The sequence below is a fragment of the Chrysochloris asiatica genome, unplaced genomic scaffold (genome assembly GCF_000296735.1).
Source record: "Chrysochloris asiatica unplaced genomic scaffold, ChrAsi1.0 scaffold00097, whole genome shotgun sequence".
Taxonomy (NCBI): Eukaryota; Metazoa; Chordata; class Mammalia; order Afrosoricida; family Chrysochloridae; genus Chrysochloris; species Chrysochloris asiatica.
Window position 1 is genome coordinate 5,544,840 of NW_006408615.1, and position 27,607 is coordinate 5,572,446.

The 27,607-nt window shown below is 43.3% G+C and overlaps 1 protein-coding gene across 1 annotated transcript in view; it reads right to left on the bottom strand.

Moving 5' to 3' along the window:
* The window catches only part of ATXN10 (ataxin 10), a 180,944-nt gene that overhangs the window by 105,663 nt on the left and 47,674 nt on the right, over positions 1 to 27,607 (bottom strand). Inside the window, exons 4-6 of the mRNA XM_006866892.1 lie at positions 23,676 to 23,772; positions 21,281 to 21,439; positions 101 to 181 (exon numbers count right to left, since the gene is read on the bottom strand). Coding sequence (XP_006866954.1) covers positions 101 to 181; positions 21,281 to 21,439; positions 23,676 to 23,772 — 337 coding nt within the window. The remainder of the gene's footprint in view (positions 1 to 100; positions 182 to 21,280; positions 21,440 to 23,675; positions 23,773 to 27,607) is intronic.

The window sequence follows — 27,607 nt, forward strand, 5'->3', positions numbered from 1 at the left end:
TGCGTGCCAGCTACGGAGGCACACCAACTTCCAATCGTGTGTACAGGCTACTCTACACAGAAGGCTAACTACTCAAAACCACATTGGTTTCTGGAGTTACCTTTCCTGATTGCTCAGTTTTGCATACATGGCTTTTACCAATTCCGAGTTTTTCAGAAAATGGTCTGTAATAACCAAGAACCTAAAAGAAAAAGGAGAAAGTTTGGTTACTAGAAATGTAACAAAAACAGACATGGTATTATCTACATTACAGGCATATCTTACACTTCATAGAATTTCTTTCTACTCGATTTTTGATTAGCTATAGTCTTAAAGATTTTACAAATTTCATGTACGATTTCTCAATTAACAACCTCCAAGTATTTTTCTCAAATTTTACTTGTGAAACATTTAATGAAGTAATTCAAATGTTTTCAATTGGGGGAAAGGGCCTATGATAGCTGAGAAAGAAAACTAATTCCATAAAGATTAAACAATAAAATGAACCTTAACTACAAGTTCAAGTACAAATTGTTGTTGTTGTTATGTGCCGTGGAGTCGGAACCGACTCATAGCGACCCTGTACAGGGTTTCCGAGGGTGTAAATCTTTACGGGAGTAGAAAGCCTCATCTTTCTTAGAACACATTAAATCGCCTTGGTGACTTCACCAGAGAAAGGGACAAGTCATCCAGTTCCTTGCTCACAGTGTAAACACTGGTTCATCACCCACTCTATACAAGTTCTCAAGTTAACATGGAAACACCCTCACTGTCATCAATGGACTCCTCTAAACTTAGAAAAAGCCCGAGACAACGATCATAGGCAGAGTTCTTCAAAGTACCACTGCGATAAAAGATGGAATACAATTATTAATTCTAAATTGTCTTTCCTAGAGGGCACTGAAGAAGGAAAGACCTGAGAACAAAAAAATGCCATACAGTGCTCAAAACCAAGGGATCACTTCTTCATGTCCATAAAGTAAATACATTTACTCTACAAACATAAAGATCTAAGACCGTGTATTTACTCACTTGTAAACAATTCACCTGATATAATAAATGTCTTACTATGATACTAAGACAAAGCATAGTCATTATGACAACACACTTTCACTTCACAGAAGAGTCAAACTCCCTAACATGTACTTCATTTCTTGCTTCGACAACCTCTAAAATAGTTGATCCCCAGTGAGATGTAAAGCATGAGGGGGCCTTCAAAAATTTTGTGGAAAACTAAAAAGATAATGCAATTTTTCCAACAAATCTTTCAAGCACCCTCATATTTCTAAAAATAATGAAGAATATTCAAAATTCTCAATTTTTCAACCATTTTAAGTCACCCACGCCAATTTGAAAAAAAAAAAAACTGATCCTGAACCTCATTCCTGATTCAGTTATTTGGAAGTCAAATCGTTTCCCCTAAGAACACTCATCCCAAAGCCAAATGCACCAAGCACTAGAGGAGAGGCTAGAGGTGCAGAGATGAACCTGGCAGGAGCCCTCTCACCAAACCCTACCAGTGGAGAAAGGCATGCAAACACAGGCCCATCATGGTCCACAGAAACATGATCCAGCCAGCCCCAGGAGGAAAAGGAGCAGGGCACAAGAAGATCAAGGAGGCCAGAGGAGATGTCCCATGGTGGGGGCATTGCTGGCACCACCCTGGGCAGTAGGCCTTGCAGAAAGTCAATCCCCTCTATCAAGGCTTCAGATTACTGGAGATTCATGTGACATCCACTCTGTGTTTTGTATTGGTGGTTTGAGTTTACCTTCTTTTTCTGCTTGATCAGTCTAGCCAGGGGTTTATCAATTTGACAGATCTTTTGAAAGAAGCAACTCTTACCTTTGCTAAGTTTCTCTACTCTTCTTTCTCTACTGCATTGACTTCTGTCCTTCTTTTTCATTTTGTCCTGCTTTCTACTTACTCAGGATGGACAGTCTTCTACTCGTGTCCTAACACAGAACCTTAGGCCGTCCTTCCTTGCCAACATAAGCATTTCCTCTGCATACTGCCTAACTTTAATCCCACAGATTTTGATAAATTGTATCTTCATTACCATTGGGTCCAAAATATTTTCTAATTGGTCTTGTAACTTCCTTGTTAACAAAATGATTATTTGGATGTGTTCATTTCAAAACATTTGGACTTTTCGTACAGATCTTAATGTTCTGGCCTCTGATTTAATTTTGTTGTAGTGAGACAACACACTGTGTGCAAGTCCCTTAGAGCCCAGCACATGGTTTATCTTGGTGAACACAGCGCACAGTTGGAAAGAAAGCAGGTCCTTCCCATGTTGAGTGCGGGCGGAGACTACTGAGATGACCGTGTCTGTACTGATGTTCAGTCTCATGGCTCCATCAATGGCTCAAAGTGAACGTTAAAATCACCAACCACCACTCCCAGGTGTGCCACAGTAACTCATGATGGCTGCTGTGTGGCTGTGATGCTGGAAGCTATGTCACCAGTATCTTAAATACCATCAGGGTCCCCCATGGTGGACAGATTTCAGCTGAGCCTCCAGACTAAGACAAGGAAACACGAGAAGCAAATCACTTCTTAACGGCCAGCCAGTGAAAACCTTATGGACAGCAGCAGGACACTGTGAGGTAAGAGTGCAGGAAGATGAGCCCCTCAGGTTGGAAGGCACTCAAAATACAACTGGGGGAGAGCAGCCTCCTGAAGGCAGACGTGACATTAATGAAGACCAGCCTTTGGGACCTTCAATGTCTGACAGGTCACAACTCAAAATAAGAAGAAACAGCTACAAAAATTCATTAATAACTGGAACAAGGAATGTTTGAAGTATGAATCTAGGAAAATTGGAAGCTCTCGAAAATAAAACGTAACTCATAAAGCTTGGTATCCTAGGCAATACGGAGCTGAAATGGACTCCTACTGGCTATTCTGAATCAGGCAAGCACAAGGTTTTCTAAAGCAGAAACAACAAACTGAAGAGGAAGGGCGCTGCATTCATTGCCAAAGAGTATTTCAAGATCTCTCTTGAAGTACAATGCTGTCTAACGTCCATTATGTCTATAAGGGAGATCAGTTAATACCACTATTACTCAAATTTACGTACCAACCACTAAAGTCAGTAATGATGAAACAAGAATTCTACCAAATTCTTCCGTCTGAAATTGATCAAATATGCATGCACTCAAGATGCATCATTAATTACAGTGATTGGATGCAAAAGTTGGAGACTAAAAGGAATGATCAGTAGTTAGAAAACACGGACTTGGTGAGAGAAATGATGCTGGAGGTCCTATAACTGAATTTCACAAAACCAATCACTTCTTCATGGCAAATACCTTTTTGAAACAACATAAAAGATGACTATACCCATGGACCTCACCAGGCGGAATACAGAGAAATCAAATTGACTACATCTGTAGAAGGAAAAGATGGAAAAGCTCTGTATCATCAGCCAAAACAAAGCCAGGAGCAGACTGTGGAACAGATCATCAGTTGCTCATATGCAAGTTCAGGCTGAAGCTGAAGAAAATTAAAACAAGTCCATGTGAGCCAAAATATGACCATGAACATAACCCACCTGAATTTAGAGATCATCTGAAGAACAGATTTAGCACATTCAACTCTGATAAACAAACCAGAGGAGTTGTGGGACATCAAGAACATCACACAGAAAGCAAGCAAGAGATCATTAAAAAGACAGGAAAGGAAGAAAGACCAAAATGGATGTCAGAAGAGACTATGAAACTTGCTCTTGAATGTAGAAAAGCTAAAGTGAATGAACAAATGAGTAAGTAAAAGAGCTTAGCTGAACAAAAATTCCAAAGGGCAGTTTGAGAAAACAAAGTATTATCATAAAATGTGCAAAGACCTGGAGTCAGAAAACCAAAAGTGTAGAAAATGCTCAGCATTTCCAAAGCTAAAAGAACAAAGAAAAAATTCAAGCCTCAGCTTCCAATATGGGCGAAAGATTATATGATTCGGGAAGAAATCAAAAGAAAACGTAATGAAGACACACAAAAAGAACTGGTCAATGTTCAACCATTTCAAAAGGCAGCATATGATTAAGATCTGCTGGTACTGAAGGAAAAAATCCAAGCTGTATTGAAAGCACTGAAAAAAATAAACGACGACAAAACAAAGGGTCAAGGAATTGACGGAATACAAATTGAAACGTTTCAAATAAACGGCTGCAGCTCAGAAGGGGCTTGCTCACCCATGTATGTCAAGAAATATGGGAAAGATCCATATTTGTGCTCAGTCCAAAGAAAGGTGACCCAATACAATGCAGAAGTTAGCAAATAATATTACTTGTTTGATATCAAACAATATCACAAGCAAGTAAAATTTGGCTGAAGATAATGCAGACATGGTTGCAGAAGTACATTCACAGGGAGCTGCAAATAATTCAAGGTGGTTTCAGAAGAGGACATGGAATAAGGACTATCATTGCTGACGTTGGATGGATCTTTGCTGAAAGCAGAGAATACCAAAAAGATACTTACCTGTGCCTTATTGATGGGTCTCTGCCGAAAGCAGAGATGACCAGAAAGATGTTTACCTGTGCTTTATTGAGTACGCAAAGGCTTTCGATTTTGAGGGTCATGACAAGTTATGGGCAACACTGCAGAGAATGAGTATTCCTGAACACTTAATTGTGCTCATGAGAAACCTGCATGTAGACCAATAGGCAGGCATTCAAAGGGAACAAGGGGATACTAAATAGTTTTAAATCAGAAAAAGTGTGTGCCCGGGAGTTGTATCCTTTCACTATACTTGTTCAATCTGTAAGCTGAGCAAACAATCCAAGAAGCTGGGTCATCTGAAGAACATGGCATCAGGACTGGAGGAAGACTCATGAACAGCATGCAACATGCAGATGATACAACCTTGCTTGCAGAAAGTGAAGAGGACTTAAAATACTTAATAATAAAGATCAAAGAGCACAGCCTTCAGTATGGACTGCACCTCAACGTAAAGAAAACAAAAATCTCCACTGCTGGACCAGTAATTGTTAAATGCCTTCGAGTCTGTTCCGACTGTATACGGTTTCCAAGAAACAGCTGGTGAATCTCAACCACCAACCTTGCGGTTTAAACCGACCTTGTGGTCCAGTGCATTATCCTACAGAGCCATAGCAGGACTCTTTGGAGAAAAGATTAAAGTTGTCTAAGACTTCACTGTGCTTAGATCCAAATGATCATGGAAGCGATAGTCAAGAAATCAAACAATGTGCTGCACTGGGCAAGTCTGCAGCAGAAGGCCTCTGTGAAGTCATTAAGAGCATCACTTCAATGACTACAGTGCACCTGAGCCCAACCATGGTATTCTCAATCACCACATACACATGTGAAAGACAGTGACTATGGAAAACAGTAGAAGAATTGATCAATCTGAATTATAGTGTTGGCAAAGAATATCCAAAGGACCAAGGAGTGCCAGAAGAGAAAATTAACATCTGTCTGGGCAGAAGTACGACCAGAATGGCTCCTTAGAAGTGACAGCGGTGAGGCTTCAGCAACAGCAACAAACTCAAAACATATTAACCATCGTGAGGGTGGAGGATGGTGCAGGGCAGTTCTGTTGTGCACAGGTTCACTGTAAGCTAGAACCAACTTCACGGCACCTAGCGACAACACTGAACAAACAAGACACTGCACTGAGCACAGCTACAAAAGATCTCTTCAGAGTGTCAAAGAGCAGAGCTGTAACCTAGAGGGCTAAGGTGTACCTGCTACATGCTCGGGGAGTTTCCCATGTTCCAATACGTATGACCTACCTGGATAGTGAATGAGACAGACCAGAGAAGAACGGATGCATCTGTGTTCTGGTGCTGGAGAAGAATAGTGAAAGTACCATGGGCTTGCAGAAGAACAAACTTGTCTTAGAAGAAGTACAGCCAGAATGCTCCAGAGAAACAAACATGCCGAGACTTCTCCTTATGTACTGTTATCAGGAGGAAGCAGTCCCCGAAGACGGGCCTCCTGAGTAGTAAGACTGAGGTCGGTGAAAAACATGGACCAACACAGTGGCTGGAACAATGACTGTGGAGAAGGCGCGGGGTTGGGCGGGGTTGCATTCTGCTGCCCACAGTCGCTGTGAGTCAGAACCAACAACACCCAACAACAACAACCTTGAGCAAAAAGGGCCCCGGTGAGGCAACTTGTTAAGCACTTGGCTGCTAATCAAAAGGCCTTTGGTTCAACATTTTGACAAGTCATGCATAAAGATCACAACCTAGGACATCCTATGGGGCAACACTATTGTTACATGTGGTTGTTGTAAATCAAAACTGACTCTACAATACACAACAATCATAAACAAGTACAACACCAGATAAAAACACATGAAACAATGGTTTTCAGACAATGAGCAACAAACTGGAGTTCATCAGGTGTTGGAACTAAAAAGCTCTTTGGAGAAGTTTTTTTAAACACACATAAAGCCTAATGAAGTTTCGAAATAAATATGATTTGATCAACCCTTAAGGTTTAAGTAGCAGGTCTGAGACATGGAGAATGAAGGAGTAAATTCTGTATATGGAAATGTGTGTCTTAGAAGTAAAAGGGGAAGTGAAGTGGTTCTCTAGACAGAGCTGGTGAGGGTGCACACGGGAACGAGGCAAGGACCAAGGAAAAGGACAGATGGGCCACAGCCACTACAACCCTCTGTCCCTGGGACCACCGGCAGCTATCCAGAACAAAAAGAAATGGGTGAAGGTACATCCATACTTTTCAAGGTAGTAGCAAATAATCTGAGAATCTGGATTATCTGAAGAAGAATATGGCGTCAGGACTGGAGGAAGACTCATCAACAACCTGCGATGTGCAGATGACACCACCCTGCTTGCTGGAAGTTTCAGCACAAAAAGTGAAAGCAAAGATAATAGAAGAGAGCCTTGGACGGTAATATCAAGATAAATTCTAAGTAGATCTAACATTTCAACATAGCTATGAGCAAAATTCTAGAAGACATAAAGATAACTAGATTCACCTACCAAAACGCAGAGACTTGTACATGAAAAATGTGCCACAACCAACATCAAAAGACAAAGAAAGAAACTGAGCAGGTAACGGGCACCCTCTCTCCTCCAGGCCTCATCCTCCTAATCTAGTGGAAACCTCCTGCACCCTGACAGGGAGAACAAAGCATCCACGGAGGTGTGGGGGAGAAGGGGAGAGAAGAAGACTGCATGGCCAGGAGAGACAGGGCTTCTCTACACACACAACGAAGCTCAACCTCCTTGCAGGAAAGTGATGCAGGCTGGGCAGATCCCAAACTCTGACAGTACACCTTGTTAGCAGTGAGGTGGGAAAACAAACAGTCTCAAAAGAAATCAAGGATGGAGTATAAATGTGTACAGCCATGAGGGACCCACAGCTTGGACACTGTGGTATGTATGGTGAGTTGTTTAATACGTCTCTTCTAGACTTACTATTTGTAACTCTCATCAAATGAGCCTTTTCCTGCTGGGTCCAGTTAAGAGAAGTTGAGACAAGATGACACGGTTCAGGTGTGCATTTTAATAGAGTTCAGTGAAACTGTAAAAACTTGGGACGAGCCATCTCAGAAGCAAGATGGGTTAGGGGAGCCTCACTATCACCGAAGATGAAGACCGTAAGTGAAGTGTGTCCCGTGGAGCCCGACACAGATCCCTGCACACTGAACCCCCACAGCCCAGGGAGGAGTGGCCGAGGAACCGCAGCAGCAGAGCCGAGGACAGAGCAGTGGCCTTTCCAGTCAGGCAGCTAGGGAAGCTGAAGGACTGGGCAGGATGCTTGCTGGAAAACAGGGGGAACTTGAATTGAATGCCTTCAGATCAAAGCCTGGGATGGAGTCTTGTGTCCTGGCTGGAACAAGCAGGCCCTAAGCATTTATTTACTTATTTATGGGGGTTAGGGACCAGTAGGAAGGAGTAGGGAGTGAGGTAATTGAGGGCTACAGTTAGGACTACAGGTAGATCTTAGCTAGGCCTAGGACTTCGTTTAGAGTTAGGGTCATGGTTAGGACTATGGTTACTATCAGGGGTAAGGATTGGACTAGGGCTAGGAGTAAGGCTTGGGCTAAATTTTAAGGGTACAGTTAGGTTTACTTTTATTTTTCTTGAAATCCACTTGATTTCCTCTTCATTTGAAAATTCTGTAACTGCACTAGTCCCTCTTTTTCCTTCATGGAGTCTGGCTGTTACCATCTGGTTCTCTATTTTCAGTCTTGCAGGTTTGTTGGTCTTTGAATACATCCATATACGGGTTGAGTCTACGTGATACCATCATGTCTGTTAGTCTTAGGTTGTTGGCTGTTGTTGGGTCTCTGTCCAAAGACCTCTGTAGTATTTCTTATAAGGTTGGTCTGGTTTTTACAAATTATTTTCATTTCTGTTTATCTGAAAACTGGATATATATGTATCTTGGTTAGAAATATTTTGCTTTCAGAGTTTTATAAATGCCATTCCAATGTCTTCTTACCTGCATGGTTTCTGATAAGAAATTACAGTATAGTCTTACCCAAACCAGTGTATCTCTTCCCCAAAACTAGTTCTCCTGGATAGGAAACTTCATTGTTCCAGAGCAGCTCTCAGGATTCTTTCCTTGTCTTTGGTTTTGAAAAGCTTGATCATGTCTTGGTGGTTGTAACCTGTTAGCTTCCCTAAACAACTGCCTAACTGTACTGTCTCTGAGTTCTGTGTGGCCACTACAACTGATTATTGAACCCAGCTGAAGTGGAGAGGACTGGAAGAAGCAGGGTTGGTGCCACCATGCTTGCAGACATGTATGTCAAAACGATGAAGCTGTATTCCCTTTAAGCCAGAAAGTGTACTTAAAAGTTTATCCAATGTCTGTGGATATCCATCAGCTACATGCTCAAATTTCTGATATAAGTAATTCTCAAGTTGAGCACTGAGTGGCTACTAATTTGCTACCCCTGCTAGAGATTAAGATCCCCTAAAAACTTGATTGAACCACAGCATAGTGATCCTGCTTGGTCACCTTAGAGCAGGTGGTGGTCTGGCAACGTCTTGCATATGGGGTCCCCAGCCGGTCTCCTCCCTCCCTGCCTTCTTCGGATGGCAGCTGCTTATGCTGGACGTGTGGCCAGAGACGGGTAAGGATCACGTGGAACCTCGGCAACCTAAGACAGAGCCATTGCCATGCTGCAATGAGTTTCGATGACAGGTAAGACGGAGGAATTCGCACTGACCGCCCAAGACAGGCAGCATCCCTTAAACAAATAATAAATAAGAAGGAATCTGATGCAGACCATGCAGACCCAGTCAGGAGTTCAAGTCCCTGTAGGCCCAAGCGTTGCAGACTGTCCAAACTATAGGCTCTGAGGATCAGACTTTAGCCACCTAGCAGACACAGCCAACTGTCCCTCATCTCATTGATTATTCAGTTATGCTTGTTAGTAATCGCATACATGAGCCCTGGATATCCACAGATAAATGTAAAAACCTTCCCTAAAAGCTGAGACTGTAAATTCCAAAAAGGCAAAGTTCCCCCCCCTCCAAAAAAAAGATAAAGAGGATAGAGAGAAACACTGTTAACTGATGATGTACGGATGGGATTATAATCAATGTAATGAAACAAGTCATATGAATGGTTGAATGTGAAACTGATGACAAGCTCTGTAAACTTTCACTCAATCCACAATAAAAACCTTAAAAATAAAAAAGTTTACCCAAATGCAACAGGACATATGAACACGGATACTCACTGGAGCACTGGGCAGTTGATAAAAATGGGGAACCACCTAAAGACCCATTGATAAGGCACCGATTAAGTAAGTTCAGGCGTGACACTGTGGATGAGCACTGGACTACAAACTACAAAGTTAGCAGCTCAAACTCACCAGCTGCTCCAAGGAAACTATACAGGGTCGCTGTGAGTTAGAACGGCCTCAACAGCACTAAACAAAAACAACGTTCGTGTAACGGGGGAAACCTGGAGGTTCTCTGTATAGAGGTCCAGAAAGATCTCAGAAGTGAATGAAGCCAAGAAGCTCATCAGTGTTGAGGAAGAAAGATCTCACAGAGGACCAATGGGGTTGGAAGAACTCGTTAAGCGGTTAGAAGGGAGACAAACACATTTTGATATTTAAACCTTATTAATGTAACACGTATCCACAACTTAAACAAATAAAAGTAGTAGATCCAGGCAGAGTAAAGTCATGTTTAATCCCATTTCATACACACTCTGCAGAAAAGTGGAAGCACTTTCCGATCTCGGGGAAGACCCACGCAGCAGGCTGTTGACTGCTTAGGTCTCATGGGAAAGATGCTGGAGAAACATATGGCTTTTAACAGGTGTCATTTCTAGGCTTACACAGTTTTGTCTCTTCCCCAAAACATCCATCAACAGTGTCTCCATCTCTTCTCAAGCAAGAGAAGAGAAGCCAGGAAGGAAAGGTGAGGTGCCGCATATCTCCATCACAGCAGTGTGGGGACAGAAGAGCTCAGGTTCTTGAAGCCCCTAAGATGCTAAGACTCTCTGCTTCCCTGACCCATGATTCGTGCATACACAGGATAGGGCCAAGAATGTCTGTTTCCGCCAGAATCCACACAGCATTCTCTCGGCCCTCATCTGGAGCTTCCTATGCCCAGACTTTCATAGGCAAGACCTGTCCACTGAGATGGAGAGTGGGCACCTCAAGTTCAGCATGGTGAAGAGAGAACTCCTGGGTCCCCCATGCCCACTCTCCAAGTGTTCCACACAGTCTACTGAGCCATGCAAGGCAAACACCTGGCTCCTACCCTTACATTTCCTTTTCCCACCTCACACCCACAAATCAAAGGCGCTCTGGTAGTATAGTGGTTATACATTGAGCTGCTAACCTCAAGGTCAGCAATTTGAAACTACCAGCTGTTCCATGGGAGAAAGATGAGCCTTTCTGCTCCCGTAAAGATTTACAGCCTCGGAAACCCTATAGAGGGTCACTATGAGTCAGAACTAACTCCAGGAGTCTCATCGACTCTCTGTATAACACATACAACCTACTCATTGCTCATCATCCCCACTGCCACCCCCAAATCTAAGCCACTGCCCACCTCTCACCAGGGCCTCTGCACCTCCTCCTAGCTGGTATCCCATCGTCTAGCCGTTCTCCTGTCTCCCCCAAGTTCAACCTTGGTCAGCAGCCAGCATGACCTTCTGAGACATCAACCAGGACATGACACAGTCCCTTCAACTATCCTGCCCTATCTACCCTGGGTTTTCTAATTCGGACACAAGGGCCTCTATCTTGCGGTCTTTGCAGTCCATGTATTCAAAATGGTGGCCACTGACTTCTCAGTGCAGATGTCACCAGCTCAGTGGGGTCTCTCTGACCACCACACACCTGACCACGGTGGTCAAGATCCGCTGTTAATGTTTCCACTGTCTGTACTACCCATCAATGACAGTAAAGGCACTGCTAGTGACAACTAATACTCAAGAGTGTCCGCTATGTACCATGCACCATTCATTCTAAGGGATAGTTTAGCAGTCTCTGTCTTTTGCTTTAAAACTCTTATCTAACATGTTTTATATCTATTTGTTTTGCTGTTTGTCATCTGTTTCTTCCACTCAAGCTTAATGCATGCTTCATCCTGAACCTGCATGGCCATGTACAGTGCCTGGCACACTCCAAACCCCCAATGAGTAATGATTAAATCAATGATCTAACTACTTTATCGAGGAGACATCTGTCAGTGTCTGGGGTTTCCCAGAAGCCTGTACAACATGGGAGCAGTTTCATAATTCGCAGGTTCCGTAAGATACAAGCAAATCAGATCCTCAGAGAAAGTACAATGATTCCTTGTATGGAAACAAAAATGACCTTTCTCATGAGACATGGTGGCAGTACACACCTATATGGTCCCCCAGCAATGGCAGTGTCATGAGGGAGCCCTCGGAGGCCCCCAAAACAACGACAGCTAGGCATCGGGCTCCCTGACAGATTGCCTCCATGCCGTTCCAGAAAAACTGCCCCATGGGGGCACAGGTGGATGGCACATGCTCCAGTCCATCTCCCACACATTAGTCTGCGGAGAAGTGTCCAGGGGCAATGACTCCAAGACCACCCTCGCTGGGTCAATAGTTACGTGCACAGACATGCTTTACAAGTCACCTCCAGAGTACGGCCCGTTCACTTTAAGCAAACACCGTAATTAAAAAAAGCAAAGGAATCACACCAGGGGTGTCTAGGTCAAGCCCAAATTCCTAAGAGATGAGAATCAGAATCCGAACAGGTGAGATGCAGGTTGAGAACAAGCTGACGCTCTTTGACTTCACCAGCCACCCCTCCCATGGCACTCCACGGCATTGCTGCGTTCCAACAGTCCCTGCAATGCCCACACAGAACTCAGAGACCATACTCACGTTTATGGGTTTGTTAGGGAGTCACAGGCTACAACTCGGGATCAGAACCAACTTGAAGTACAGGGAACAACCCCAGATCAGGATCAGGAAGCACACAGGCAAGGTCTGGAAGGATCCCCCCAAAGAACCTTTGTGAGGACAGGGCAGCTTCCGTCCAGGACACCTCTTAGCGGATCTCTGCTGAACTAGCAGGCAGGCCCTTAACGGCCAGCCTGGTCTCCTGTTGGCCTTCAGGCCTGGCTTCCTCTCCGCTTTAGGCCAACAGCTCCCAGCACAGCCGGGGATCTGAGCTGTCACAAGCAGGCTAGCTAAGCCCCCACACTGCCACATGCTCTACTCAGGCCCAGACTGTGGCCCGTTTCCCTTTCTGGGCACACTGCTCTGTTAGTGATCACCCACTTGTCCAGAGGTTCCCAATTCCACTCCATGGGTCAAGTGGGCCACGGCTGCCATCAGCCGGTCCCCGTGGTTTCACAGCAACTGGCTCTGCAGTGCTGGCTCCCATCTCTCTGCCACTGGCCCCCTCGGGGTCTCTCACACCTTTCAGTGTCACAGCCCGAGACTCATACGACAGCTCTCTGAAGGAGTTCCTGCCTCCTCTTCTTCACTCCCCCTGCCTAGCGAAACATCTGTGGGGCTGGCTGTTCATATAAGCAAACCCCTTGACAATTTCTAGGTAGGGCCCTTCAAGCAGGACCATGATCTGACCAATCCCCTCAGTATACCACAAATCACTCATTCCTGCTGAGTGGATTGTCAGCACAAATTAACCAATCCCTGAATGGTGCGTAAAGTAGCCACTCACAGTGAGACTGTAATCTGGGGCAGAGTTACAGACCCCAAACAAGGAAGACCATATTTACAACAATTCCACTGTACTATAGGGACAAGAATGACATCTCACCAGGACCCTATGTTAAAAAGGACTGAAGAGGCCTCCGTGTTCAAAACTCAGTCAGACTGACACAAGAAAGGTGGGCTTGTTTCCAGTGTGGCTTTTACCAAATCAGTTACTCTACATGTTCGTAAACATAACCATTTAACTTAAAAAAACATACAAAGCATGAAGTACAAAAGTCTAGAGACTTCTACTTTATATCAACCCCTTCACTTCAGAAACACGAGCAGAGCAGCCCATCAAAGAGAAGCGCCTGTGAAGACCCCTTGGTTACGGGAAGGAAATCTTGGAATTTGTGACCAGATCGAGCAGCCAATGGAAAACAGATTCTGGTGAACTCAAAACCTAACTTAAGAGTCAGGTTCTTCATTTTACCTGCAGTTCAAAATTATCTGAATTGACATTCATTTATTCATCCAACAAATAATAAAACAGTAATTCTGAGTAAGGACAGTAACCGGATTAGAGAAAAACACTGTTCTGTGAGGGCATCCACACAAATAACCTAAAGTCTTTGCTATACTACCTCATGGAGCAACATTTACTGCCTAACAACATGGCCTGAAAACGGTATTAACCACTGAGAATGAGGCGATTCGTTGTTAAGTGTCGTCATTAAGTCAATTCTGACTCCTAGCAACCCATGTACAACAGAGAGAAACAGATGACCTACTACGCCACCCTCACAATTGCTGCCACTGGGCCTATCCATCTTGCTGGTGGGGGCTTCTTCCTTTTTCCCTGACCCTCCACTTTACCAAGTATGACATCCTTCTCCAGGGACTGGTCAGTCCTGTTACTATGTCCAAAGTATGAGAGACAATGTAGTCTGGCCATGTTGGTGTCTAAAGAGCATTCTGGTTGTACTTCTTAAATTAAAAAAAAAAAAAATAGTTGTTATTCTGATAGTTATTCTGATTGTACTTTTAATATTCGTCTATAAGACCATACCTCAAATGCATCAATTCTTCTATTGTCTTCCTTAGTCACTGTCCAACTTTCACATGCATATAAGGCTACTAAAAATAGCATGGCTTGAGTCAGGAGCACCTTAGTCCTCAAAATCTTTGCTCTTCAACACTTTAAACAGGTCTTGGGTAGCAGAGCTGCCTAATGCAATACATCATTTGATTTCTTGACTGCTGCTTCCATTGACTGTTGATGGTAGATGCTAGCAAAATGAAGTCTTTGACAACTTCAATCTTTTCTCCATTTATCATGATGTTATTTACCGGTCCAGTGGTGAGGATTTTGGTTTTCTTTACATTGAGGTGTAACCTATATCAAAGGTTGTAATCTTTGTTCTTCATCAGGAAGTATTTTAAGTCTTCTTCACTTTCAGCAAGCAAGGCTGTATCATCTGCATATCACAGCTTGTTAATGAGTCATCATCGAATCCTGATGTCATGTTCTTGATATAATCCAGCTTCTGGGATTATTTGCTCAGCATGCAAACTGAGTAAGTACAGTGAAAGAATACAACCCTGGTGCCTATCTTTCCTAATCTTAAACCATTCAGTATCCCCTTGTTCTGGTAAATGACTGCCTCTTGGGTCTATGTACAGGCTCCTCATGAGCACAATTAAGTGTTCCAGAATACTCATTCTCTGCAGTTTTGTCCGTAGCTTGTCATGATCTACACAGTTGAAAGCCTTTGCATAGTCGATAAAGCTCAGGTAAACATCTTTCTGGTATTCTCTGCTTTCAGCCTAGATCCATTTGACATCAGCAATGATAGTCCTCCTTCTATGTCCTCGTCTGAATCTGGCTTGAATCTCTGGCAGTTCGCTGTCAATGTACTGTTGCAACCACTTTTGAAGAATCTTTAAAAAATTTTACTTGTATGCAAAATTAATAACATCGGATGATTTCTACATTCTGCTGGGTCACTTTACTTTGAAATGGGCACAGATATGAATCTCTTCCAATCAGCTGGCCAGGTAGCTGTCTTTCAAATGCCTTGGCATAGATGAGTGAGGGCCTCCAGTGCTGCATCAGTTTGTTGAAAGATTTCAATTTGTGTTCCATCAATTCCTGGAGCCTTGTTCTTTGCCAATGGCTTCGGTGTACCTTGGACTTCTTCCTTCAGTAATCACTGGCTCTTGATCATATGCTACCTTTTGGACAGCCATTGGTATAGTGACTCTGGGCATTGTTTCCATCTTTTTTTGGGGGGGGGGGGAGCCTCCTGCATCATTCAGTATTTGCCTAAAGAATCCTCCAGTATTAAGTTGAAGCTTGAATTATATCCTCAGTTCTTTCAGCTTAAAAATTGTAGAATGAGTTCTTCCCTTTGGGTTTTCTAACTCCAAATCTTTGCACATTTCACTGTAATATTTGACTTTGTCTTCTCGAACTGCCCTTTGAAATTTTCTATTCAGCGCTTGTACTTCCTCCTTTCTTTAGCATCTCTACGTTGGACAGCAAGCTAGAGAGTCTCTTCTGACATCCATTTTGGTCTTTCTTCCTTATCTTTTTAATGACTTTTTGCTTTCTTCCTGTATGATGTTCTTGATGTCATCCCACAATTCTTCTGGTCTTCGGTCTTTAGTGTCTAATGCATCTTCAGATGATCTCTAAATTCAGGTGGGATATATTGAAGGTCATATTTTGACTCTCATGGGTTGTTTTAATTTTCTTCAGCTTCAGCCTGAACTTGCATTAAAGTAATTGATGGTCTGTTCCATTCTGCCCCTGGCCTTCTTTTGACTGATGATATAGAGCTTTTCTACCTTCTCTTTCCACAGATGGAGTTAATTTTATTTCTGTGCATTCCATCAGGTGAGGTCCATGTGTATAGTCATCTTTCATATTGTCTAAAAAAGGTACTTGCAATGAAGAACTCATTGGTCTTGCAAAATTCTATCATGTGATTACCAGCATCACTTGTCAGCAAGGTAATTTGTCCAATTATTGATCCTTCCTCTGTTTCGAACATTTGCATTCCAATCACGTAATATCAATACATCTTGATGGCATTTTTGGACAATTTCAAACTGAAGGAATTGGTAGACTTCTTCAATTTCCTCATCGCTGGCTTTGTGGTTGGTGCATGAATTTCAATAATAGTGGAATTAACTGGTCTTCCTTATATAGATATTATCCTATCACAGACAGCATTACAATGCAGGATAGACCTTGAAATGTTCTTTCTGATGATGAATGTGATGCCATTTCTCTTCAATGTGTCATTCCCAGCATAATAAACTATGTGACTGTCAGACACGAAATAGGCAACACCAGTCCACTTCAGCTAAGACCTCGGATGATACTGCTTTTAATGCATTCCATTTCATTTTTGACAACCTCCAATGTTCCTAGATTCATACTTCATGCATTCCACGTGCCAGGTATTAACGGATGTTTACAGCTCTTTCTCCTCATTTTCATCAGCATATGAAGGTTCCAAGCTTTACTCCATACGCGTCATCACGGTCAACTCTACTTTGAGGGGGCAGCTCCTCCCTAGCCATATTTTGGGTGCCTTCCAACCTGAAGGACATACCTTCTGACATTTTATCTGACAATATTCTGGTGGTATTCATCATGTTCCAATATTCAGTATTCTGGTGCTGATAGTGTTTCACTGCAAGTCCTAAGGTTTTCAGTGGCTAAACATTTATAAGTAGTCCACCGCTCCTTCTTCCGAGCCTGGGTTAATCTGGAAGCTCACCTAAAACCTGTCCACCATGGGTAACCCTGCTGGCATTCAAAATACCAGTGGCATGGTTTCCGGCATCAAAGTGACATACAAGCCACCACAGTGCAACAAACAGACACGCATTGTTTACATATAAAATATTTACTGGTTAAGTGTACATACATGGGTTAGTACCTATTCTTCAAAGTAACTGCCTAGGTCAAAAGTTTGCTCTTTTTCACTGCTGAGTGGTCTTCCAGTTTTGGTTATACTTTAAGAAACTAACTGGAGTTTTGGTGAGTAGGTAACATTTAATAATTTACCTATTTAACAAAATAAAGGGAAAAGGTCCTCTGTATTTTTGCATAGCACATGAGACTTGCAGTAAAGATTACTAAGTGGAAGAAGCCTGTATATCCTTGAGAAAAGAGTCAAATGGACCCTGTGGGGGCCTTCCAAAGGCAGTAAGGACCAAGTGGGCCTGAAAGAGTGAAGGCTAAGGATGCCACCAGTCACTGAATGCATTCAACTGATACTAAATACCAAGGACGGCTCGATGTCAGGAGTGAGCAAACAACCATCAGTTAAATATTCTAAATATTTTAGACTTCATGGGACATACAGTCTCTGTTGAAATTACTCAACCCTGCTATTATAGAACGAAAGCAGCCACAGGCAACGAAAGACTCTAAAGTGGCTAGGGTCCAATAAAACTTTATTTACAAAAACAGGTGGTAAGCCGGTTTAGGCCTAGGGCCATAGTTTATCTCCTGTTCTTGATGATTAGGATGGCGTGAGGACCACAGGAACATCCAGGGACTTTCAGTGGGGGTTGGCGAAGTGCTAGTACTGTGTTCTAGCTACAGACAAATAATAAATACACACAAAATATCTTGTCTTTAGTAGTGATGAGCGTTATTAAACCAATGAAGGAAGGAGTGTAAAGAAACAGAACACTTTGGGGGCAAACGTTACATCAGGAAAGGTGCTGGCAGAGCCAGCAGACAAAAAGTGAAGGGAAGATACGGCAAGAGAAGGGGGAGCAAACAGTGGCGAGTGCGCGGACAGACAGGCGGGGGCGTGCAGGGATGCGCAGTGAGAGTAGGAGCCTGAGTGTTATGAGAAGCTAGTCCAGGAAGCCCAACAGCCCAGGTCCGTCAGCGTCCAGCCGTGCATGGGCCCTGGGAGGATTCCCTTCAAGGTGCACTGGGAAGCCACTGGAGGAGTCACAATCCATCTGCTGGGTAGAAACTAGAGGGCAAGAGGGAAGGCCGAGGGATGAGATGGTGACACTGTGAGCTGTCGTGGCTGAGGTGGTGTCAGGTGGGTGGCCTTGGAAGGATGGTGAACATGGGTCTGGTGAAAATATGCAGGTGAGAGAGTAAGAGACTCCAGGATGGATGGCTTTCAGGTTCTGAGCTGAGCAGGTTCTGTGATACAATTTCCTGAGATGTTCAAGACTAGGAACCGCAGCAGGTTTCCCAGGCGTAGTCGTGCTAAGACTGATGTGCCAATTAGAAGCAGACACAGCAAGTTGGATATATTAAGTCTGGAGCTCAGCACGAGGTCAAGGCCAGAGACACACATGCGGACGCACAGACTTAGCAACGGTCTTTTAAGCTGTGGAAGCAGGGCTAATTACCCAGGGCAGGAGCCACGACCGAGAAGTGGTCTGAGGACTGAGCTAGGACCTTTTTCCTTGAGTACTAGAAGCCATCATGAAAGGAGCCCGCAAGGACACAGGAGTCTGCCAAAGAATGAGGACCGGAGACATCTTTGTACCCCTGGACCTCTATACACTACCGAAACCCAGCCACCCCAAGGTCTTTAGCTGTGTCAGTACCCCTGGGTACCCGCTATTTGAATGGGCTGATTCTCAGATTCAGGGGAATCGTGCAAAATACAATTCTTCATACATATAATTCTGCTAAGGAGTCCTGGTGTGGTGTTGTAGAGTAAGCACTGGACTTCTAACTGCAAGGTCAGTGGTTCAAACCCACCAGTCACTCCTCCAAAACCCTATACAGGGTCGCTATGAGTTAGAACTCACTCAAAGGCACTTAACAACAACAACAATCAACAGTGCCTCTTGCCATAAGGAGCTCAGTCTATCAGAGGACTAAAATCAACACGCTACATTACGTACTATTAGAATGGAATGCACGGGGGTGGCCTGAGAGAAGGGAAGATAAGAGGGGCAAACAATACAGAATGCAAGAGGAAGGACAATTGTGCCTACTTTTCTAATTTCTTTATACTTATGCCAACAGTAAAATTAATACGCGTAAGGTAAGAATCATTCTAGAACCACAAGGATTATAGCGCTGGAGTGGGAAATTAGCATGGAAAATACATTAACGAGATCATTCAAATGTTGTTGGTAGGTGCCATCCAGTGGTTCCATCTCCCAGTGACTCTGTACATAACAGAATGAAGTGCTGTGCAGTACTGAGCCACCTCACGATCACCGTGTATGTGTGCGCCTGTTGTTGAAGCCACTGTGACAATCCATCTCGTCGAAGCTCTTTCTCTTTGTCGCTGACCCTCCATATTACCAAACAGGAGGTCATTCTCTGGGCACACATTTCTCCCAACAGTTATGTCCAATGTTATACACGACTAGTCTCTGTCTGTACATTCAGGCTGTACTTCTCCCATGACAGATTTGTTCACTCCTCAGGTGCCAGTTCCCGGTACAGTCAGTATACTTCACCAACACCATAATTCCAAGGTCTTCCTTATCCACTGCATGCATATGAGAGGGTGAAAATACCATGGTTTGGTTCAGGTATACTTCAGGCTTCTAAGAGACATCTTTGCTTTTCCACACTTTAAAACAGTCTTTTGCAGCAGATTTACCCAATGGAATAATGCAAATACGACCAATAAAAGCAATGCTTTATGCAGTTACGACTGTGTTTTCAGTGTGTGGCCTGACTATCCCTGCAAATTACTGTTACCTCTTATAGTACAAGACGTAACATAAAAATATTAGCCTTAGAATCTGGCTTTCCATCCTCAGTTTGCTGAACACTGGAGCTGGGTGATCTTGGTCAAACTGGTTTATTTTTCCTAACCTGCAAAAGGTGGCAAAACAGAACTCACAGACTGTCGATGACGCGACACTGAGATCACATGGGAAGAGTGCCCAGCACAGGAGCAACGCAAATCACGCTCCTTTTCGTTTATAATGTGTCATTCGGCACTGACTCCCACCTACCCGCTGATCACCTACCAGTGTAACTTTACTGAGCTGTCAGAGGGAGATGAATTCAAATGCCAGAATTCATCTCAGGTTAGCTAAGAACATGGAAACAGCTCTCAAATCTACTATCAAGAGCAGCAAACTTTTTTAGAAGATCATTACGCCAATCATTGAAACCAAGGCGTGCCCAAGACTTTCTCACCTACGCTTTCCTGTGTCTCTGGTATACCCAAACACAAAGACCCAAATTACTGAAACCTTATTCTTTTCTGAGAGGGAAAAAAAACAACAACAAAAACCTGTGGGTTTTAAAGACTATGTAGTTTTGTAACTGTTGTTAGCTAGGGCACATTGTTGGGAAGGAGTGCAGAAAGTGGGTCTTTGCTGCTTTTAAGGGGTGGGTTCATTATTTAACATTGAAAAAGAACCATTTGGTTAGAAGCCTCTGGATTTCTGTGATCATACTGCTGACATGGGCTACCAAAAGAACCAACAGATCTGTGTTGGAAGTAGTGCAGCCAGAGTGCTCCTTGGAGGCCAAGACGACCAAATTTTGTCTCTCATACTTCAGACATATTGTCAGGAAGGACAAGTCGCTGCAGAAGGATATCATGTTTGGTAAGGTGGAAGGTCAGAGAAAAAGAGGAAGACCCCAGTGACACGGATTGGCAAAATGGCAGCATCAATGGGCTCAAGCGTGGCAACAACTGTGTGAGCTTGGCCCAGGACCGGGCAGTGTTTCATTCTGTTGTGCACAGAGTTGCTCTGAGTCAGTACCGACTCAATGGCACCTAACAACAACAACTGCTAACAACATGCAGAATTTTTCTCAAAGTCCAGCCTTTTCCTGTCGTAATTCCATACTGAGCACACAAAACCACTCCGCTGCAAGACAGAGCTCCACGAGCTGACTCTGATGACCCGTCTGCGGGGTGATGAAATGTTTGTAAGGTGAGGGTGGTTTTCAAAGTACGCCTGTATTGTTTTCATCTGCCAACTGCTGTTCGTGTGAAAAGGCTCATTTAAACACAAGTGAATATTCCAAGAATATCTGAAGCCATTCTAATAATTTCCTAGGCCCATAAGAGGCATTAAATCAACAGACAAGCGCCTGATTTTTATTTTTTTTTTTTAAGTAACAAAAGAAAACCTGATTTTTAAAGACACCTGAGAGGAAAGTCCTCTGTGGGCCGTCCTAGAGCAGGGCCCTCTGCCCAGAGATACTCACGGCCACTCCGACTCGGGCTGCAGCTGGTGGGCTTCGATAACTCCAATGGCAACATTCAGGGTTTCTTTCAGCTCGCTCATCCTCTCAGAGTTAAGCGTTGTGAACATGATCATCGAAGAGTAAGCCACAATCTTTTTGTCATGATGATTTAAGCAAGTACTTAAAAACACAAAAGTGAAATTCTTAGCCTAATTCAGCAACATGATAAAATGATTGCAGTATATAGTATCATACACATATTCAATATATGCTGTTTTTAAGATTTGATAATTAGATAACACTTTGAAAAAGGAACATTATGTATTTTCAGACCATCTCATTCAAAACAGTAACATAGAAAATTTGTCAAAATAAAAACTACCCAATATTGAAGTTTTAAACAGACTTGTGACTTGGAAGCAAAAGGGGCAGAACATTTTATTTAAGAAGAAAATTAAATTAATGCATTTATAAAGTACTTATTCCCATTTCTATTTTTAATCAAAGATAAAAACTACCCAGTATAGACCCTACAGCGCCCCCCGCCCCCCCAGGACTCTGCACTTGCCCTTGCTGTGTTGTTATTATAGGTACTGTACCTGTCTGCTCCTCTAGCTCCCCCACCAACACAGGGGCTCCTTGGGGATAGGAATGCATTTAACTACCACTGTACTCCAACTGGCCTGAGGCACACAACAACCAGCAGGGAAACCAAGTACAGAAAGTATTCAAAATGGTTTAAAGGAATCAATTCTCAAAATTAAGTAACTCTTCTTTCTGTATGTAACCTGAATCCCATAATTCTTTCCTTCTACCTACATTCAATTATTATTAATCATAGGATAACAGGCATTTGTATCCCTTTGTTGGTAAGTACCGTGGAGTCTCTGGTAGCGTAGTGGTTACGAATCGGGCTGCGAACCTTAAGGTCAGCGGTTCGAAACTACCAGCCACTCCGCGGGAGAAAGATGAGGCTTTCTACTCCCGTAAAGATTTACACCCTAGGAAACCCTGTACTGGGTCGCTATGGGTCGGAACCGACTCGATGGCACTTAACAACAACAACAACCGTGGAGTCAGTTCCGACTCATAGTGACCCCGTGCACAGGGTTTCCGAGGCTGTAAATCTTTCCAGGAGTAGACAGCCTCATCTTTCTCCCGTGGAACAGCTCATAGTTTTGAACTGCCAACCTTGAGGTTAGCAGCCCTATTCGTAACCACTACACTACCAGAGGTCCTTTTTTTAATATCCCTTAAGCCCTAATTATTCGCAGGAATTTGAGTACCACATACAAATCACAGAGCTGGAAGTGATCTTTAGAGACCATCTGACCACAACCCCATTCCTACAGATGGACCCAGAAAAGCTACAGCGCCAGGGACCCCGAGCTTGGTCCTTAGGAAGAAGGGAGGCCATGCCCTAGAGAGAGTGTAGGCTCACCTCTAGGCTGAGCCAGTTTCCAGGGAAAAGCTTGGTTCCCTCACTAGTCAGAACAGACACAATGCACTTCAAGGCAGGGCTGCTGGCAAGAAGGGAACGGTTGTTGTTGTGAAGTGCCGTCTAGTAGGTTCCGACTCACAGCGACTCTGTATAGGGTTTCCAAGGAGCAGCTGGTGAGCTTGAACCTCTGACCTTGGGGTTCAAACCGACTTTGCAGTCTAGCGCATGAACCCGCAGTGCCACACCAGGACTCCACCAAGAGAGGAACAATAAACAGTAACCGCCAACTCAGGACATTCAGACCACAGCCACTACCGCCACCACAGTCACCAGCTCACTGGCCAGATCCCTCCCACTCCCAACGGACACTGTTCTGCTACCAGTCCTGCCGTCATCACCTGAACACCTACACCTCAATGCTCAATTTCTTAGGCATCAACAGAGCTGGCTGAAAAGACCCAACAGACCAGCAGGAAAAGTAGCAGGCTCCAACCTGGCTAGATGGCCGCTTCCTCACATGCAACATTTCACCACCAGCTAACAACGCACACAGCACTGTGCTAACAAAGCACAGCCTAATGCCCCACACATTCAGGACGAGTTAACTCTCCATACTTCTACCATCATTTCAGTGCTTCACACTGAAGGTTTTTTCTTATAAATTTGTGTGTTCTTAACATTATTCTCAGAATCCTGGTATGGCACCAGGATTGAACTGCATAGGACAAGCATTGGATTGTTAATCTCAAGGTCAGAGGTTCAAAACCCTGTACAGGGTGCTAATCTGTCTACAGCCGGGTATCCACTGCCCCATCTTTAGTTCTCCCGAAGATTCCCTTGGGCCCTCTCCCAGACCCACCACAAACCAACGACCTCTATACTGGCTCTGTCACCATGGATGGGGTCCTCCTGGTTTTCAGTGTCACACAAATGGGATGCTACAGTAAGCAGACATGTCTCAGTCAAGATACTCACAAAAAGAGTTCTGGGAAAGCATGCGCCCACACGACAGACTGGGATTCTTCATTGCGGGAGGCGATGTTGCCTAAAAACTGCAGGCCACAGCGGAAAGCTGAGAACAGAACACAGCAAAAATGAAATAACAATGAATAAAATAACGTCTGACCCACACAAGAAAGAAACCCGTCATAACAAGGACTAGCCCCATGTGATTACACCGTAAAGTTTCACTCGTCTTCTCTGAGCTAAAGAGCGCTCTTCTCCACAAGGTCACTTGTAACATGACATGAATACTTAAGTATCACCAAAACCGTTGTTATTGTTAAGTGCCGTAGAGTCGGTTCTGACTCAATAGCAACCCTGTATAGGGTTTCCAAGGAGCAGCTGGTGGGTTTGAACTGCTGACTTGGTGGTTTGCAGTCTAGTGCTAATCTTACAGCGCCAAACCAGTAGACAAAGCTAATCAGCTTCTCAAATAAGACTGTTAATGTGGCGATACTGACGTTAATGTAATTCAATTAAATGACAGTGACTTAAGACAAGACTTTGAGAACTCTAGCTACATGCCATTGAAAACAGGTATGTGCCATTTACAGCATGCCATTTAAAACTGTTAAACCACTGAAAGGTAAACAATGGGAGAAAGACTCACGGGGCAGGGGCCAGCCTACACAGAAAGTCACAGGCCAGAGAAAACCAGACATCAGCAACTTACAGCAAAAAAAGCATTCTTGGACAAACAGACCTATGAATATGTTGGTGCATACAACACCCAGAGTTGTTGTTAGGTGTCACTGAGTCGACACTGAGTCATAGCAACCCTATGCAAACACAATGAAACACTGCCTGGTCCTGGGCCAACTTCACAACCATTACTACACCGGAGCCCATTGCCACTGATGCTGTGCCAATGCATCTCATTGGAGGTCTTCGTTGTTTTCACTGACCCTCCACTTTACCAAAGACTGGTCCCTCCTGACAGTATGTCAGAAGTCTGAGAGATGAAGTTTACCCATTCTGGCTTCTGAGGAACACTCTGGCTGTACTTCTTCCAACACAGATCTGTTTGTTCTTTGGCACTTTCAATATTCCCCTCTAACACCATAACTCAAATGCATCAATTCTTCTACAGTCTTCCGCATTCACTGTCCTACTTTAGCATACACATGAGGTTATTGAAAATACCACGGGTTAGGGCAGGCGCCCCCTTATCCTCAAACTGACATCTTGGCTCTTGAACACTTTAAAGAGGTCCTGTGCAACAGATCTGCCCAAAGCAATACGTTGTTTGATTCCTTGAGTGTTGATGGTTGATCTAAACACAATGAAGTTTTGACAACTTCAATCTTTTCTCCATTTATATGGATGTTGTTAATTGGTCCAGTGGTGAGGATGTTTGTTTTCTTTACATTGAGGTGTAACCCTACTGAAGGCTGTGCTCTTTGATCTTCATCAGTAACTATTTTAAGTCCTATTCACTTTCAGCAAGCAAGGTTGTATCGTCTGTATATTGCAGGTTGTTAATGAGTCTTCTTCCAATCCTGCTGCCATGTTTTTCTTCACAGAACCCAGCTTCTTCAGATTATATGCTCAGCATACAGACTGAATTAATATGGTAAAAGAATACAACCCTGGCGCACACCTTTCCAGATTTTAAACCATTCGGTGTTCCCTTGTTATGTTTGAACAACTGCCTCTTGGTCTATGTACAAGTTTCTCATGAACATCATTAAGTGTGTAAAGTAAGAATATTCACTCATTTTACACAATGTTGTTCACAGCTTGTTATTATCCAAACAATCAAAAGCCTTCGTGTAGTCAATAAAGCACAGGTAAACATCTTTGTGGTATTCTCTGCTTTCAACCAAGATCCATCTGACATCAGCATGCTATCCTTCGTTCCACGTCATCTTCTGAATACATTGGAACCTCTGCAATGTATGATGGCAGCCATTTTTGTATTGTCTTTAGTAAAACTTTGCTCGCATGAGATATAAATCACATTGTCCGATAATTTTCATATTTTATTGGGTCACCTCTCTTTGGAATGGGTACAAATACAGATCTCTGCCAGTCAATTGGCCAGGTAGTGGTATTCCAAATTTCTTGGCATAGATGAGTGAATGCCTCCAGGGCCGCATCATTTTGTTCAAAGATTTCAATTCTATTCCTAGTGTCTTGTCCTTTGCCCATGAGTTTGATGCACCTTGGGATTCTTCCTTCAGTATTATTGGCTCTTAGTCGTATGCTACCTCCTGAATTTTTTTTTAGCATCGACCACTTCTTTTTGTTACAGTAACTGTATTCCTCCCATCTTCTTTTGATGCTTTCTGCATCATTCAATATTTTGCCCATAGAATCCTTCAATATTGCAAGTTGAGGCTTGAATTTTTCTTCAATTTCCTCATCTTCAGAGATGCTGTGCATGTTCTTCCCTTTTGGTTTTCCACCTCCAGGTCTTTGCACATTTCATTATAATGTTTGACTTTGTCTTCGCAAGCTGACCTTTGAAATTCTGTTCAATTCTTGTACTTCCATTTGCTTTAGCATCTGTACGCTGGAGAGCAAGTTTCAGGGTCTCTTCTGACACCCATTTTGAACTTTTCCTTCTTTCTTGTCTTCTCAATGACCTTTTGCTTTACTCCTGATGTTCTCGATATCATCTCACAACTCTTTTGTTATCCGGTCTTTAGTGTCTAATGCCTCAAATTGGCTCTTCAGATGATTTCTAAATTCAGGTGGGATATATTCAAGGTCTTATTTTAACTCTCATGGACTTGCCTTAATTTTCTTCAGCTTCAGTCTGAACTTGCAGATGGGCAATGCCAGGAGGCCTTGCTTCGGCTCATAATATGGAGCTTTTCCACCATCTCTTTCCAAAGACATAGTCAGTTTGATTTCTGTGTTTTCCATTTTCATAGATGTAGTCAATTTGATTTCTGTGTTTTCCATCAGGTGAGGTCCGTATGTACAGTCATTTATGTTGTTTAACTAAGGTATTTAATGTTGTTTAAAAATACCTTATTTAATGAAGAAATCACTCATCTTGCAAAATTCTATCATGCGATCTCCAGCATAGATTCTATCACCAAGACTGTATTTTCCAACTACCGATCCCTCCTCTTTGTGTCCAACCTTTGCATTCCAGTCACCAATAATCTTTATTGTATGTTTGATCAATTTCAGACTGCAGAAGGTGGTGGTTGTTGTTGTTATGTGCCGTGGAGTCAGTTCCGACTCACAGCAACCCTGTACAGGGTTTCCGAGGCTGTCAATCTTTACAGGAGCAGAAAGCCTTATCTTTCTCCCAAGAAACAGCTGGTAATTTCGAACTGATGACCCTGTGGTTCGAACCACTACGCTACTAGAGCTCCTTAGAATTCTTCAATTTTATCATCACTGGCTTTAGTAGTTGGTGCATAAATTTAAATAACAGTACTATATTAACTGGTCTTCTTAGATACTATCAAACCTCTTAAGGTAATGATTGCTGGCCCTGGGGTCTCAGGACCATAAGTGTTGGGGGACACATCATGATCAGTTGGTATAACATAATCCACAAAAACAATGTTCTATATCCTACATTGGTAAGTAGCCTCTGGGATCTTAAAAGCTCATGAATAGCAATGTAAGGTACAGCTATTGGTCTCTCCATGTGTGGAAGACAGAAGAGTTAGGAGCATTGAAGATGCTTGGACTCAACGGACTAAAGGAACATGTGAACACCAGTCACCACAACTCTGGGACCAGAAGAACTAGATTGGTACCGGGTCACTACCACCAACTGCTCTGAAAGGGATCAATTACATTAGAAGATCCCAGATGTGGTAGCAAAAAATATAGACCAAAACTCAAAATTACAAAAAAAAAAAAAAGACCAGGCTTATTGGTCAGAAAGAGACTCAAGGAACCCAAGCCTCTGGCCTTGGACCACCCTTCACCTCTGG